Genomic DNA, 16,856 nt, shown 5'->3' with positions numbered 1-16,856 from the left:
GTGCATATCTGTGTGTGAAAGCTCACTCGATCCTGAAGGAAGACAAGCAGGGACACAGCATTTTAGGCAGCAGGAACACAAGGTCAGGTTTGTTATATAATGTACACATACATTGTAGTCAGGTCAGTGATTTCTACTTCTATTTATTGTAGAAGCACTTTAAGTATAAAGTCAAACTGTAATTGTCTTGTGATGAAATGACTTCATAAAGCTGATTTAGAGAGGAGTCACAGTCTGTAGTATAGGGATAAGAAAACTGCAGTGGGGAAACCAACTGTCGAGTAAATGAGGATGGGGCAATATTAATAAATGGGAGAAAAGAGGGTGAGAAAGAAAGAAGAGGGAAGAGAGACGTAAAGAGAAAGATGTGATAGAAGGTGAGAAAGTGGAGTGGGGAGAGAGGAGGAGTTATGGGGAGAAAGATGATAAAGATCATGTGGGACAGCAGAGAGAGGGAGAGAACATTTAGTGGGTGACTTGGTGTTAGTATAATATCAAAACTATTTGTATGTATGTATATCAAAGTAAGGTTTAATCCACAGAAGTGTCAAGCAAATTGTGCCAATGCTTGCTAGAGACTTCCATCGGATTTGCAGCGAAGAAAGTCATTAGCTGGCAGAAACATTGTCACACACTATTAAACCTCACCTTTGATTGAATAATCGAGAAATATATAGTAAAATAAATGACTAAATTAATAGTTATAGTGATATGCATCAGCTTTTTTGTTCTTATTTTTAATTTGCCTAAGTCATCCCTGATTGCAGCCATTAGCTAAAAAAAAAGTTGCATACTCTAAATACCCTAAAGTACTGCATGCTTAATACGTCTGGTGGATGCACATGAGAATATCTGTACCGTTTTGAACCTCAAGACACCATTCATTTGTAAAAACTTACAAGGATTACCACTTTTGTTTAGAGAACTACGTTTGCTGGATGTGTTGTGAGTATTGTGAGATTCAAGAATCCTGAGCATCTGTGTTTTATCACCTAAGATGACAAATCCTTGTCTAAAGATGTCCACACATATGACATTTGCGCGCAAATTGCGCAGATCACAACACGTTTTTTGGGGTGTCCGGCTTATAGATCTCAATGTGGTCAGCTACAGACCAAACTTTTTAACCTGTGTAATAAAGTCAGACCATGACATTGGATAATGAAATTGCCACGTGTGTGGATAGCTTCAGGATGCTTAGTTATCTAAAAGTCAAACTCGATTAACCATGTATTCAGCTATTTGCATTGGCAATAAACCAGTCATATCCTAATGTGAAATCAGCACAGCTGTGCAACTGCACATGCGCCAGGATAGAAGGCAAATTACGTCTTCCTAGCAATCTCCACTGCAGCTGGGAACATGCCAGAGGAGGAGTTAAGCCAACCCAGTGTATATGCCTGCTCAAAGGGAGAGAAAAAGTGCCCCCGTTTTGGCAAGACTCAAAGTCTGAGAGAGGAGTGTGTAATGACAGAGAAGCTAAGGGAGGAAGACACTGAGTTTGTGAGAGAAGAGAAAACAACTGAAGCAGAGAGAGATAACGGCAAGAGAGAGACACTGTGAAAAAAGAACAGGAGCATGAAGCTGCTATTTGGAACAGAGTGGAAAACAGCAGCCATTGAAGGAGAGTTCAGACATGAAGCTTTGGAGTTGAGGAATTCCAGTTAAGTATAGCTGGATATATTACTTGTTTGCTGGTGGACTGCGATAATACTTTGGTAATTGCTGCGCATTATTACCGTTACTACGGTAATTGCTGCACATTATTACCGTTACCACGGTAATTTCAATGCTGCAAGCAAAATTCTGTGTTAAAATAACCATAGTAATGGTAATAATGCGCACCCCTTGTTGTTCTACAGAATAACGCGGGGAATTGAATCTTCCCCCTAGAGTGATGTGATTAGGGACAGTGTGGGGAGTCCTGAGTATGTGGATTTGTGTTATGCCATTTTGCTCGTGCTAGACTGAGATATATTTTGCAAGGGTAATAAGAGATTAGGGAGAGAGGGTGGTTAGGTTTGACACAATGAGTTTGACCTACTTCAAGTGACATAGATGTTTCCTGAACTAACCAATTGCTACTGCTGTCAGAAGTTGTAGGACTACAAGAAAAGTAAAGATGCTGAACAGATAAGTGAGTTGCTACCTATCATTTTGAGTGAGTACACTTCAGCCCATGAAGATTATAGGGAAAGTTGTACTATTTGCTGTTGAAATCTGTAGCTGCATTTATTCAAGGGTCAAGTGGTTTACCCTGTTACCAGCTGTGTGTTATTACACATCATTTACTCCCTGCCTAGACACACTGGTTTTTGGATAATATACATATATATATATATATATATATATATATATAGTATATGGGCCAGTGCTATGTGCTTGCCCCCCAGGCTAAAATTTGCCAGCCCTCCCCTGGCAACAGTGGTTGACGTCCTCTCTCTGTCAGGCAGCAGTGGGTTGCATCTTGACACACTATGTGATATGTGCTATGTGATCACCTCTGCATATCCAATTGATACTTATCTTCTTTCATCGTCAAGTGATCATGAATTGTGCTACATTGTGCCCAGGTACCTTTGATCACCAGTACCAGTCAGATTGTGTAACTGGCATTGCCTCCTGACACCCGCTTACAGTATGTACCCTGTTATGTGGTAGTCTACGCCGCATGTCCAATCAGTTTCAAGCATTTTCCTTGCTAAGCGGCAGTAGTTATGATAAGATCTGTTAGTCCGTCGCTGCACTTCAGACTGTTGCCTAACAACCACACTAGCGCCCTCTCAGCTCATGCAGCCAGCGCCTCAGTGATTCAGCTGGTTGATGGGTAAATAGCAACCAGCCTCTCTTAAGCTCTCAGTCTGGCAGCGTCAGCTGTATAGTTACTATCACACTCATGCAGCTAATCACCATGCAGTTCTGATTGGTGCTGCTACCTTTAGAAACCTCTTTCTGACTTAATACCAATACATGTGATAGTTCCTAATTGACCTAGTGTGCCTTGTATCCTGACCTGTTCTGTTATCAGTGTTTGACCCGGAATGTTTAAAGGATTCTCCTGTCTTTACTCCTGACCCTTGGCTTGTTAAATGGATGTGCATATATACTGTATTTCTACCTGCCCTGATCCCTGGCTTGTTTAAATGATTCTGCTGCCTTCTCCATTCCTGAACCTTGGCTTATTATGTGGATCTGCATATATATTTATATCTCTACCTGCCCTGACCACTGGCTTGTTTAAAGGAACTGCTGTCCTCTCTACTCTTGGCCTGCCTGTTATTTCCCATAACCCCTGCCTGTCTGATTCTCAGTTTGCAACACTACACCATCTGGTTTCTTACTACTTCCTACCGTGTTCTGTCCACTCTATTGGGCAATTGTTAATCAACAACTACTACTACCCGAGCTTAAGTCCTTGGGGCAACTGAGTACTGTGGCGCAAAGCAAGTTCCTCAGAAAGGGTGAACATCTCGAGAAGTGTTTCTAGTAGTTGAGGATCACATTTACTTCGCCCTTAACAGATCCAAACTGCGGGACTATCCCTGTTGTCCCTAGTCCATGTGTCATGTGGAGCCAGGCACCAGAATGAGGCCAAGGAGAGAGACCAAGATGAGGGGCGGTTCAAGCTTCACTTCCGGTAGCTGACGCTTCCATGAAGAGGAGTAAAGTCATGATTACCGTCACCAACAGGGCAGGTGTTAGGGCTTCCCCTGAATCCTGTATAAGCTTTTAAAGCAAGGCAACAGAGGTCTTCACTTATAGCAGCTGCTTTTTCCGTACAGGTAGATATTCTCACAGGTACTTGGATGTCCCCAGGTCCTACAATGATAGTAGTAAAAGCTTATAACAAAAAACAGGTAATGTGGAGAAAGGAGACTGAGAGTGTTATAGTGTCCACGGAGTAACCAGAGCCAAGGCTTGAGGTTGAGGGCCAGCGGAAAACAAGAGTAGTCCAGTAACAAGCCAAAAGGTTGAGGACAGGCAGCAAGCATAATTGTCTGGTAACAAGGCAAGGGCTCAAGGGAAGACAACAGGCAAGAAGCTTCCAGGGAACAGCAAGGTCAGGCTATGCCCTCCCTGCTACTTAAACAAGAGAGGACCATTCATGGCAGAGATAGAAGGCAAACCCCCCCAGCACTAATAGGCAATTTCTGTCACATGATTGCAATCTCAATGGAGCGTCCTGGCTGCCTCACAACAGCTGGGGCAGAAAACATCAACAGAAGCGTCCTGGTTGCTAGCAACACCTTGGACAGAAGTGATAGTATGAGCTGCCACGGCAGCTCAACGGCTCAAAAGAAGTAGGCTGGCAGGGAAGAGAGCTGTGCGATTAGCGTGGTGGCTCATAATAGCAGGTAAGTCTAGTGGGTAGCAAGGCCTCGTAGTGGGGATATATTTTTGGTACTGGCCCCAATGTAGTAATCAAGCCACGGTGAGGGGAAAAAACAGTATTCACCCGATAGTAGGGATAATTCAGCAATCCTTAAGTGGTCTGCTTTGAGGTAGGGGAAAATACTGATAACTACTGCTGTAAGGAACAGTCGGATTCAATTTCACCAGAGGAGTGGAGGGACCATGGGTTTGGCGGTCATGCACTCCCTCTAAGGCCCCAACATGAAGGCCGGACTCCAGGGGGGAAAACAAAAGTCCTCCGTTCGCATAATTTTCAAGAGTGGCCACTCCTGGGGGCTTTCTTCAGTGAAAGCTGATGGTGAGTCACGGAAATTTCAACCAGTAGACAGTAGATTGGCCTGGAATATAGGGTCGAGCACTGAGCAATGCTAAATGTGGCCATTCACGATGCCCTGCCCACCCAAATTCATACGTGTACTTTTCAGTTCAAAGACTATGCCGTGTCAGTCATCGCTATCAATAGGTATATACACTTTACCTATAGTGGGTGCAAATGATGAATATGAGGGAATATTATTCATTTAAAGATCTATTTCTTATATATGTAGTTCTATTTTTATTTGTATATGGTCATGCTATGAGGTTTTTAAGATCCTATTATGTTTTTCTGCCATATTCAGTTAAATTCAATTTATCTGTTTATATACAATACAATATATATATAGCTTGGCTCTCCTCTTGTCTTACTCCATTTGTTATTATATTGAGGTAGGTGGCACTCCACCCTCTGTGAAGAGCTGACTTGCTTTATTGAAAGATGTAGATTAAATATTTGTAAGCACCTAGGAATTTATTTTTGGTTCTTGTGTGTGGAATGAGACTCCGGTCCTGTTCAGCCCAGGAGATTAGGGGTATCAGTCAGGACAGTTACAATGTATATATTACACTCACAGTGTCCAGATCTCCCTGGTCAGACCAGTGCTGACTACCAACTGCGGTTTACGTTTCCCATTATACTAGTTAGGAGAATGCGGAACCTATTCAGTCTTTGACAGCTAGAACTCCACTTGGTCTTGTGTTAATGCGTGACAGCCAAATCTTCGGCCTAGGTCATTTCTTTTGCCATCAGAAAGCAACCACTAGACAAGTACCTCGAGGTATTGCCCCAGAGTTTGTCTTGATATGTAGACTTTGGGTACTGTATCACTGTACCCTGTTTTATGATGTGAGAGGATTTACAGTTAAACTGAAGGACATAATTACTTAAAGTGCTAAAACCATTCAGTAGCTTTATAAATAAACCCTGTTCTATTTGTAAGATATTTGCCGAATCTGATAATCGTCTATCCCTGTCTGCTCTTTACATACATTACATTACAGTGTCTGGAATTCTGGGTAATGTATGGTTTTCAGTGAACACTTTGTACAGTTTCCACTGGCAAAAGTATACTGTAGTTTGTATCTTAAAAAGGTCAAAATATGACTTAAAATGAAGCACATCATTTATTTATTTTTATAAGCATGGATTGATCATCAAAATCGTAATTGTATTAACTACATCAAGCAACTCCAGCTTCCTCTACAACACTTCTAGTTCTACCATATGCTTACAAGTGTATGCATTCATATCAGGGATTGTTTGTGTTCCAGCTGTTATGAGAAATGACAATGAAGCAAAGTATGCTTTTTTTCTCCCTTACTTTGTGACATCATTTATTTTGGCAGAAATAGTATAAATACTTATCTTCCTTGGAATTAATTCCATCCTGTTTTATGTGTAAATCACTGCTGTTTAGGAAGCAATATATTTATTACTATCTCTGTTTGTCCAAACATCCTTCTTTCCTGTTCAGCCTGTAATTTCTTTATCTATTAATTATTCATCTTGTTTTTGTCCTTACAGCGTCTCGTAGCAACACAGTAACCACCAACTCCACATCTGATTGCAAAGAGCTTCTTTACATTCAGACTGAAACTTCTGAATTACTTTGGTAACATGTTATACAGATGTACAGTATATTGTAATGTAAATATTGTCAGTATTGAAATAATAATATGCAAACCACTCAATCAGGGAGACCCTATGCTCGCTGTCCTCCTAATGTAATGGGAACTAGCCCTGGCTAGTTGCAGAAATTTTAGTGGGTCCACATTGCGTGATGTTATTTATTTATTTTTCATTTACAGAGCCTCATTCATTGGAAAACCCCATTCATTTCTATAGGGTTTCTGCATGTAGCATGCACATGCTTCCAATACATATCAACTGTGGGTACACTGCATGTGAACCGCATATTAAATGCATGTGGATTACACATAGAGGCTCATTTAGAGCTAGATGCATTTGCATTAAAAGTGCAGACATAAAATGTTGAAAAAAGTGTATTTGTTTTTTTAATAAAAGCTGGAAGAAAGAAGAGGACCCCTCCTGTCTATAGGTGCCTAATAAATTAGTAAATAACAGCATTCCCAAGCAGTTTAGGACAACCAGGGCTTGCTGGGATTAGTAGGGCACCAGACAAGACAAAATCCTGATAACTTAAGTTTTAACACTTTATTACCCCACTACCCACTGGCAATGTGTGTTGCGAGCAGTCCTAGTGCTTTCATCACAGGACTTGTATTTTCTAAAGGGGTAACACATATGTTTTCACAGACGTAATTCTCCTAGGGAATCCAGCCCCATGATGAACAGGCGAGGGCTGTGTGACTTTATGGCAGAGGGACCCCACCCTGTGGATTTCATGTTATAGTGTCACTAGCCCAGCCTGTCATAAACTAATGCTGGTAGTGGCTTTGAATAATGGTGCTGGTAGCATTTCTTTATTTGGTGGGGGATGGGGCATATCATTTTTTTAATTTACTTATTTTTTTAAAAAAATTTACACTAGCAAGGTCTGTGTTGATAATCATCATCATGGGAAACAGACACTCCTCCTGACAGTTAAGTCACTTACAGTACTGACCTCTAACTAAATCACAATTACATGGGCACACCTTTACTATACTTGGCCTACGTTTACACATACCTTCCCTTTCTCATTCCACCTCTTCAAATGCAAGGGAGCGCAAGGTAGGGATATGCAAAAATCTTTATATGGACCTAGAGATACATATTTCTGATGCACAGATGGAATACGAAAAAGCATGTCTTACACTTAAAAACTGCACTTACTTTCATCGCTCAATAGAGTTTATATGCATTATCTATGGCCGAAGTGGCAATTCATAAGTGGCAGTACGGAATATGTATGTGAACACTTAAAAACTGCACTTACATTCAACGCTCAATAGAGTTTATAAGCATTATCTATGGCCGAAGTGGAAATTCATAAGTGGCAGTACGGAATATGTATATGAATGGAATTTGTGGCAGTAAGAGAAGTGGTGGTATTGCATACCAATGTATACCAGCCCACTTCAATAGCTGCATATTCACATGTGATTTACGTGTGTCAAAGGCAATGCCAGTGGGTAACCAGACTATGATCATAAATACATCTATGTTTGCAGAACCATACATAAACAGAATTATATTATTTGAATCAATATTTGAGGACCTGGACACACTAGACGGTTTATTTTTAGTTATGGTTTTCTGCAATTTTCTAATTTGATTTATCTATGCAGTAGCTCACAATAAATAACAGTTTTAGAGTTACAAAATGTCAATTGAGTCATAGAGAACATACCTGTTAGCACTACATAAATGAGCGATTTGTGGGTGTATCATCTTATTAACGTTTATGGTATTATTTGTTTACTCTGAACTATAGTTAAAAGTAAAGCTGCACAAAACATGGACAATTCCAGCTGCACCCATTTTGTGGAATTCCTTCCCTCACACAATAAGACTTCGCTCCAGTCTTCAAACCTTCAAGAGTTCTCTGAAAACCCACCTTATCCGGAAAATAAATGTTTATGACGATGATGACAATTAATGTTATGTTATCTTTCATTAGATTAAAATCATTTTAATATTTATAATTGACTTATGGGTGCAAAGGACCACTGAGGAAGTCTGAATCCAGTTGGATAACTATATAGTTCATGGGTGGCCAACCAGCCAGAGACTAAGGGATTTATTTACTAAACTGCGGGTTTGAGAAAGTGGAGATGTTGCCTATAGCAACCAATCAGGTTCTAGCTGTCATTTTGTAGAATTACTAAATAAATGATAACTAGAATCTGATTGGTTGTTATAGGCAACATCTTCACTTTTTCAAATCCGCAGTTTAGTAAATATACCCCTAAGAGACAAAAATATCTCTATATGCCGAAAAGAGCCAACTTTACATTCTATATGTATATATACACAGTATAAACACACACATACATACTGTACACACATACATTGAAAATAATACATAATTTACAATATCTTGCTAAGAAAAAAAAATATCTAACATTGCAAAAATGTGCACAATAATCATGAAATCAGCACAGCTCTTACCTCGCTGCTGTGTCCAGCGTGGGAGAGTTCTAAGAACTACTTATAATCTATTCACAATAGCTCATGCTGCTACTGCATTCACGATCGCTGTGAAGGGAACTGTTGCAGTGGGGAAACAAAAAAAAATAATTAAAGGCCAACATGCTGCTCAGAACTCTTTACATGACCCTCTGACCTCTTCACATGCCCCTTACATGCCCATCAGATCTCCCCACATTCCCCTTTACATGTACATCAGCCTTCCCGCATATCTTCAGACTTCAAATCTAAACACATGCCTCAGAAATGGCCATCAGATATTCCCACATGCCTGTCAGACCTCTCCACATGCCATCAGCTCTCCCCACATGCCCATCAGACCTCCCCACATGCAATCAAACCTAACCAAAAACCCCTTGCATGCCCATCAGCAGCTACAGTTTTAAGCTTGAAAAGCTGCATGTGTCTCGAAAGCTGCAGGTTGGCCTCCGCTGATATAATTTTTAGACACATTGCCCTTCTTTGATTTTAGTTTATTAAAAATAAGTTTCTTACCCATAATGAAATGATAGCATTGCTGCCTCGCAGGGCTAGGAGCATGAGTTTGATTACAACCAAGGCACTATCTGTGGAAAAATTTGTATGTTCTCCCAGTATCTTCGTGTGTTTCCACAGGGTGCTCCAGTTTTTTCCCACAGTCCAAAAAGATACTGGTAGGTTAATTGGCTTCTAACAAAAAACTAACTGTGTGTGTGCTCCTGTGAGGGAGAACTTAGCTTGTGAGCTTCAATGAAACAGGGATGTTATATGTGTGTGCTATATGAATAAATGAAAATAAATAATAAATAAATGTGAAAACTGTAGTTTGCCTTATGCTGATGAATCCTACTTCAGCATTGAGTGAAAAAAATCACTTTCTAATTTAGAAATACAAATTGGTGGAAAAAATGGACAAGGTCCAGTCATATTGCACTTTGCTGAGAAAATGGATTCCATCCAGACCACATTCCGGATGCTGGAATGGATACCTAAGGTACACAGAGCCCCATCCCAGCAGCCTGAATGGATGTATAAGGCACTCTGAGTTCCATTGCAGCTGAAAGAATGGATGGTTTAGTCGCTCAGATCCCTATTCCGGTAACTGGAATTTCCAGCATTTCTGGCTTTTACCTCATTCTTATATTACTCTGCAACTATAACATCTTCGATCTGGTAGATAATCCAATCCCACCTCAGCTGGGGATCATTTAGTTTTTGTTATATGTTTGTATGTGAGTGTTCTGGACTTTATATTTTATACCTGCTGACTAATTCCTTCAAGTAAGCATAATCTCTGGAGGGTCTGGGCTGTGCTATAGAATTTTTTATTTATTTTTTATTTATTTTTTTCCACCCTGAGGTAAGCATACAGCCATAAGGGGTCACTTAAAGTGTTGGAAAAGCTCTGTATTAGATATATGGTTAGGGTCATCTATATTTTATATATAGTGTTTAACACAATAGTGATTTCAATTGGAGGTTTTTTGTTTTTTTTTAAAAAACATATATTGCACTATGTTGTATTTGTTTCCATACATATATTGGTCAACGCAACTTGGATATAATATTATAGGATACCCAGCAGATAAGACTGGTTTAAGTTGTACATTTTTTATTTGTTGATTATCCCTTTGTTTCTGATGAGCAAATAGCAAGAGCCCTTCTAGATGTGTGAGGTTTGTATGTTTTGTCTATTGTAGAATTGTAGTGGCACTGATTATTGCACTGGTGGCAACATTCGTGTGCATGGTAAATCTTATCACTTTTCATAGTTTGACCACTAAGCTAAGCTATTTGAAATTGATTGAAAAACATTGTTACCCATAAAAATATTTTGCTTCCCCTAACCCCCTGCTGACAAATCCACTATTTCCAAATGTCACTGCTGATTCGCGGAATGGATCATGTGATCGGGATTTTTAAGTTTAAAAGGAAAGTCCATTTGCCGTGGAGGTTACCTTGATAAAGAGTCCGTGCAGGATTCTAAACGCGTCGGACAATCCACGGCAACTCCGGTGACCATTTGGAACAGTGCGGTATCTGGCTATTGGGAGATAACGGGACCTGGGATATCCATTTGTCTCTTTGATTTTGCCTGAAACTTACTGATCCATGGTACGCATATAGGAGGACACCAGTCCCTGCTTTTTATTTTTTTATCTTTTATGTTTTATTAAATGGAATTATGCTATGATCATTTCTGTTTCCGGTATTACATATTTCATGTTGGAGCTTTCTGTGGAGGATGAAGATTATCCCCAACAGCAGATATTGTTGATGTGCTGAATCCAAGAAGTTATCTTGTAAGCAGATTCCCTAAGGGGACCCCTTCACGTGGTTCATACTCACATCTGGTTATATGAATTAGACACATCTGGAGAAGGGCACATCCCTAAGGGATACCACACTTTGATTTCAAATTGCTGGGACTATATTACTCGATGTGTGTGTTTTTTTTTCATTGTTTGTTACAGTATTCCTATCCCTGTGGTACTGATGAACTCTATGTTGATCCACTTAGCGCTGGAAGGTACATTACTTGTTTTCCATTTGTATGTTTATTTGAAAGTTGGTGGTCTTTCTTATGTACTTTAGGCGGCTTTGAGGAATACACTAGCGCCCAGTCCTGATACCATCTTTATTTATGTTAAATCCACTATTTCCACCAGGAATAGAGGAAGGCTATTTTAGAATATGCACCCAAAGGGTACCATTCTAGGCTAATTCCTTTTTTTGGGAAAAGATTGGTGTTACCCATATAGCAAATACAAGAGATTTATAAACAGTAAGCATCCCTAAGATATGTTGTCATAGAAAATAGACTGACATATACAGTGATGATTGCAAGTCTACTAAGATAGACATATGGAAGTAGGATTACATTGCAAGTCTACGGATATCTTTTAGTAAGTGTATGTATTTTTCCAAGACAAGGATGCACCACCATAAATGTTGACAAGCTAATTGATGTTGCAAAAACATAAAACTGACAGCATGTTATACTAATCTAAATACTCACCGGGTAAGTGAGCCAAATGGACAGCCAAATGGGACTTGTATCTTGTATTCTATCTACAGATATAAGTGAACAACTTACCTGTCGAAGAATAGATAAGAAACTTTCATGGGGTAAACTGGTGTTTGTTTAACTTGTACTGTTATGTTGTGTCAAATGTAGTTATAATGGGCCTGATTCATTAAGGAAAGTAAAGCAAAAAAAATGAGTAACTTTGCACCTTGGCAAAACCATGTTGCATTGGAGGGGGAGTTCAATTCAAAATGTGATGGCAGATTTATAGTTGGGGTAACTCATGTTCTAGATCAACTTGTAACAAAGCACATAAGTACAATTATAATTTGATATCCATATGACTTTGGGCCACTGAAAACACCATAAGATGTTTCTGACGTGTACTTATGTATGCTGGCGATGCAATTCCCACCTGTGAACAACTATAAATATATAATATGGTGGTCATGCCATTGCAAACAGATTTCTGTAAAGTCATCCTGGGATTCAGATTCATTCTAATAAGTACAAACCATCAAATAACAAAAATTCTATATTTTACCATTTGCTGAATCTAGCTAAAGCACTTTTGCCCAAATATTTGTAGTCAGTCTATTCCACTTTTCATTGATTAAACTCAAAAAGTAGTCACATTTCAAGAGATGGAAGGGACGATGTAAGACTCGCAATTGACATCCTCACAACACACTATGATTTGAAATAGGTGTCTTGTTCAGGTTGAAAAATCGTGCCCAGATTATTGATATATCATTACATCTTAGCTTTTAAGTGGGTTATATTATGATTGCTACATTATATCTGTGTTTGCCACACAATTGTCTGTGTGTACATTTGTTCCCATGTCTGCTCCTGTATATAGCCCTTATGCAAGCTTTCCATGTGTTAATCTACCTCCTACCATTCTTCATCTGTAAAAGCAAAGTTATTAATAAAAATGAAGGTGACAGATGATGATGGCAGGGTAATAGGCTGCTGGCTATTTCTACCCACCATGCTCTAAGTTGCTGTAGTGATCCTGCAAGCAGAATCGTCCTTCCAAATACCCTCTCCTTGGTCCTATCTTTTGTTTCCACAATCCTCATTTTCCTACACTCTAGTTTTAATCCAGTTTTTGTATTTTGGGTCATGAAATGCCTGGGGGGCTAAAGTCAAATAGCCGTAAAAGCTTCAAGAATATTGCTTTTCTATCAGTTTTGTAAACTAGAATGGCAATGGCTCCTAGAGAAAGGGGTCATAGGTGCAATAGTCCTTTAAAAACATCATGACCTGATGGTGATTACAGATTTTTATCTAATTACAGTATTTTGTAGGTAAGACTATTTCAAAACAAGCAATATGTGTACTATAGCACACAATTTAAAGTTGTGATCGTTATCATCATTTAATGTAATACAAAAACTGAATCGTAAACTCTTGCTTTAAAGGAAAAGAAGGAAAAAAACTGAATTAAAGTCTTGTTTTCAGATGTAACGTCAGTTTTAGTAATCAGATGGATAAAAAGGGCTTTTGTTAGGATTGAGTAGCTTGGAATTTGTCTCTTCCAACAGGTGAAATTCTTTCACTCAGGGCCCTAGCTAAAGCTTAATGTCTTTCTTCTTTATTAAAAGAGAGTAATGTTATCTTTGTTGTGTGTTCTTAAATGGAGAGTAGACTGGTTCTTTTGAAAACCAAAAGGTCACCTGACCCTAAAATAGTAACACTGCAGGTGTTTTTCATCAGCTAATGCCTTGGCCATTTAATTTTCTGCACCACTGAACCTTTTTGTGCCATGGTTTATGGTAAAAAATGAATCTGGTCATTTAGTATCTTTATTAAAAAAAATGCATATGTAAATGTTAGGACAATTTATTCTGGAGATATGTTGTATTGGTATTTTACAGAGCAGTAGAAAATCAGGCAGCCGTATATACCTTACCAGACAACATGAAGTGGTTTTGCAATCAGATAGCATTCCCTACAGGTCAGTGCAACGGAGCTGTGCAGGGGGTTCCTTTGTTCCAAAGTCCATTCTAATGATCTATTCTCAACTTCCCAACTATTCAGTACATTGTACTTATCCTCCAATACCATACATTCCAGTCCTATCTTTACAATATATCATTACAATACTAAGGGGCCTATTTATTGATGCTTTTTTTTATTAAATTCCCCCCAATACGGACGTTTTCGGGGGATGAATGCACATTTAATTAATGTGCACATTTATTAACAGTGCATCACAGCAGATATCATAGATATCTCTGTGTGTATGTTTGGGAATTTAGACTGTAAGCTCAAATGGGGCAGAGACTGGTGTGAGTTAGTACTCTTTACAGCGCTGCGGAATTAGTGGCGCTATATAAATTGCTGATGATGAGGATCTGCTGCTTTGCATTTTTTTTTTTTAAATCCAGAGCTGTACCCATAGTTGTCTATGGGGACTGCTATATACCACAATTTAATAAGTTCAGAAAAGGCAATTACACATACGGTAATGTACGCCCAACTCAGGCTGCCGTACATTACCATATGTATAATTTTTCAGCTCTGCTCCTATGGGGAGAGCATTGCGGTAGAGGGATCTTCGGATTCCTCACCACATCTTACTGCTTTCCCCTTCGTTCACTATCGTAAAGGTGGTCACTTTGCGATAGTCACCATAGAGGACATAGGGGATAGGTCTTCACAGGAACAGCAGTTTTTCATGACTGCTGTTCCTGTTTAAGTTTTTTTAATAAATATGCACAATATTTCAATCCTTATCTTTGTGATGAAGATTGAAATAGATTGTGTATAAAAAGCGGTGGGTAATAACCAGGGGCCTAAGCCTTTATTTTTTGTTTAGAGTCAGAGCTATGGCAGACCTAATATACCAGTCATTTTTAATGATGCTTTTCATTCAACACTTGTGTCCAACTATTTTCTGTACGATGTCCTCCAATATGGTTAAGCTGGCCATACACATAGGCAGCCAAATCAGACAGCAATGGACGCAATTAATGCAATTGCATTTTCTACCGATAGATGTCTGATAAATATCATTTAGATATCGGTCACGATTTATGCCAATTTTGCGCCCACATATGCAGTGATTTGCTCCTTTTTAGATAGAATAGCTTAGTGAATGGACACCTGTATTGAGAAAAGATGTTTCTTGAAAACAAAGCCTTCCAAATATCTTTGGGTCTGCTTAGCTCTTAAACCTCCCCCATCTCTCTGTTTCATTCCATTGATAGAAAATTTATTGTAAAATAATGTTTGTGGCAAAGGATGAATCTGAACTAATAATGTATATAAAATTAATATTATTTTTTTTTATTTTTAAGGTGCCACAAGGGTTCCACAATGCTGTACATTTGTATATATATATATATATATGTGTGTGTGTGTATATGTATATACCAATGTACACTTTTGGTCACTATCGCAAAGATTACCACTTTGCGATAGTGACCATAGAGGACATAAGAGACAGATCTTTGCAGGTATGGTAGTTTTTCGTGACTGCTGTTCCTTGTGAAGAATTTTAGAAATAGTCATGATATTTCATTCCTTATCTTTGCAATAAGGCAGCGGTTCCCAAAGTGTGCGCAGTGGTGCCATGACCAGGGAGGGGGAAAACCCCATAACTTACCAATCCAGTGGCGCCCAGGACCCAGCATCCTTCTCCCTCCTCGCTTCTCACTGAATGTCGGGCGTGATGTCATCACGTCTGACATATTCAGTGAGGAGCGGCAGGAGAGAGGAGTATGCTGGGTCCCGGGCACCGCCGGATTGGTAAGAAGGCAGAAGAAATAGAAGAAAGAAGGCCAAGTATGGTAAGTAAAGAAACGGAGAGGAAATGGTGATAGGAAACAGCAATGGAGGAGCAAAGAATGAAGGAGGGCCACAGAGTGTGAGGATAAAGGAGGGCCACAGAGTGTGAGGATAAAGGGGCACAGAATGATGATTTTTGTACATGTTGTTTTATTTTGTTTGATCTTATTCCTCTTAATATTAGCTGTAAATTATTCTTTGACAGAAATATAATTGGAAAAATATATACAAATATTTTTTTCCCTTGGATTTATGTGTATTATTTTTGCAAACAACTTACTAAGTATTTCTGTCCTTACCTAAATACCTATTACGTTATTTTGACCCAACTACTAAATGGGACTGCCTGGTAATTAATTTGGAGAGGTGCCTTGAAAAAATCTGGAGACTCTAAGGGGCATATTCAATTGTCGGCGGAAACGCCGAAAATCTTGCGGTCTGCACATTATTACCGTTATTACGGTAATAGTGCGCGGAAAAAACATTATTACGGTAGTTTTCCCACTGGATTTCAGCTTGCAGCTCCCTGAGCCGCGAGCTGAAATCCAGCTAACTATTACTGTAATAACGGTAATAGTTTTAACGCACTGCAGAAACAGGACAATTGAATATGCCCCTAAAGGTGTCGTGAACTGAAAAAATTTGGGAACCACTGCAATAAGGAATGAAATTGATCGTGTTTAAAATGCGGTTCATAATAAATATTCCCCATGGTCACTCAGCAGTGTGTAAAGCAGTAAGTGGCAAAACAGTATTATAAAAAGAATCAGTTTTATATTAAACAATTCATGTTACATTGCATTTAATATTGTATTTAATTACATTCCCACAACAATGCAATGCAATCCAATCTGTAAATAACATAATAACACTATTAAAAACAATTATATATTCCCATGTTAACAGACAGGAAAAATCAGTTAACTAACACCAATATGTGATGGGATGTGGTAATTTATTATCTATGTCTTATGATCTACGTTTGAGTGGGGACGTATAATATTAAAATATGGACACAGAAATAGCGTTGCTATTATCTAGCACCATGCCAGAGGATACTTGTCTGTCCTGAGGTGGCGCTGGCAGTGTATGTTGGAACTCTGTCAGCAGCAATAATACAACTTTGTCCTTATTGACAGTTTTGACACAGTGCTGTGCAGGACATTAAAAACTGATGTGAGTAGGGATAGTGTTACACTGGACGTC

The 16,856-nt window shown here is 39.0% G+C and overlaps 1 protein-coding gene across 1 annotated transcript in view; it reads left to right on the top strand.

Annotated features, from left to right (window-relative positions):
* Nucleotides 1–6,308, top strand: part of DDO (D-aspartate oxidase) — a 28,087-nt gene extending 21,779 nt beyond the window's left edge. The window contains exon 6 of the mRNA XM_075202920.1: nucleotides 6,257–6,308. Coding sequence (XP_075059021.1) covers nucleotides 6,257–6,277 — 21 coding nt within the window. The 3' untranslated portion in view covers nucleotides 6,278–6,308. The remainder of the gene's footprint in view (nucleotides 1–6,256) is intronic.
* Nucleotides 6,309–16,856: the final 10,548 nt, after the last annotated feature.

The sequence above is a fragment of the Mixophyes fleayi genome, chromosome 3 (assembly GCF_038048845.1).
Source record: "Mixophyes fleayi isolate aMixFle1 chromosome 3, aMixFle1.hap1, whole genome shotgun sequence".
NCBI classification, from domain to species: domain Eukaryota; kingdom Metazoa; phylum Chordata; class Amphibia; order Anura; family Limnodynastidae; genus Mixophyes; species Mixophyes fleayi.
This window is presented reverse-complemented; position numbering and strand designations above follow the sequence as displayed.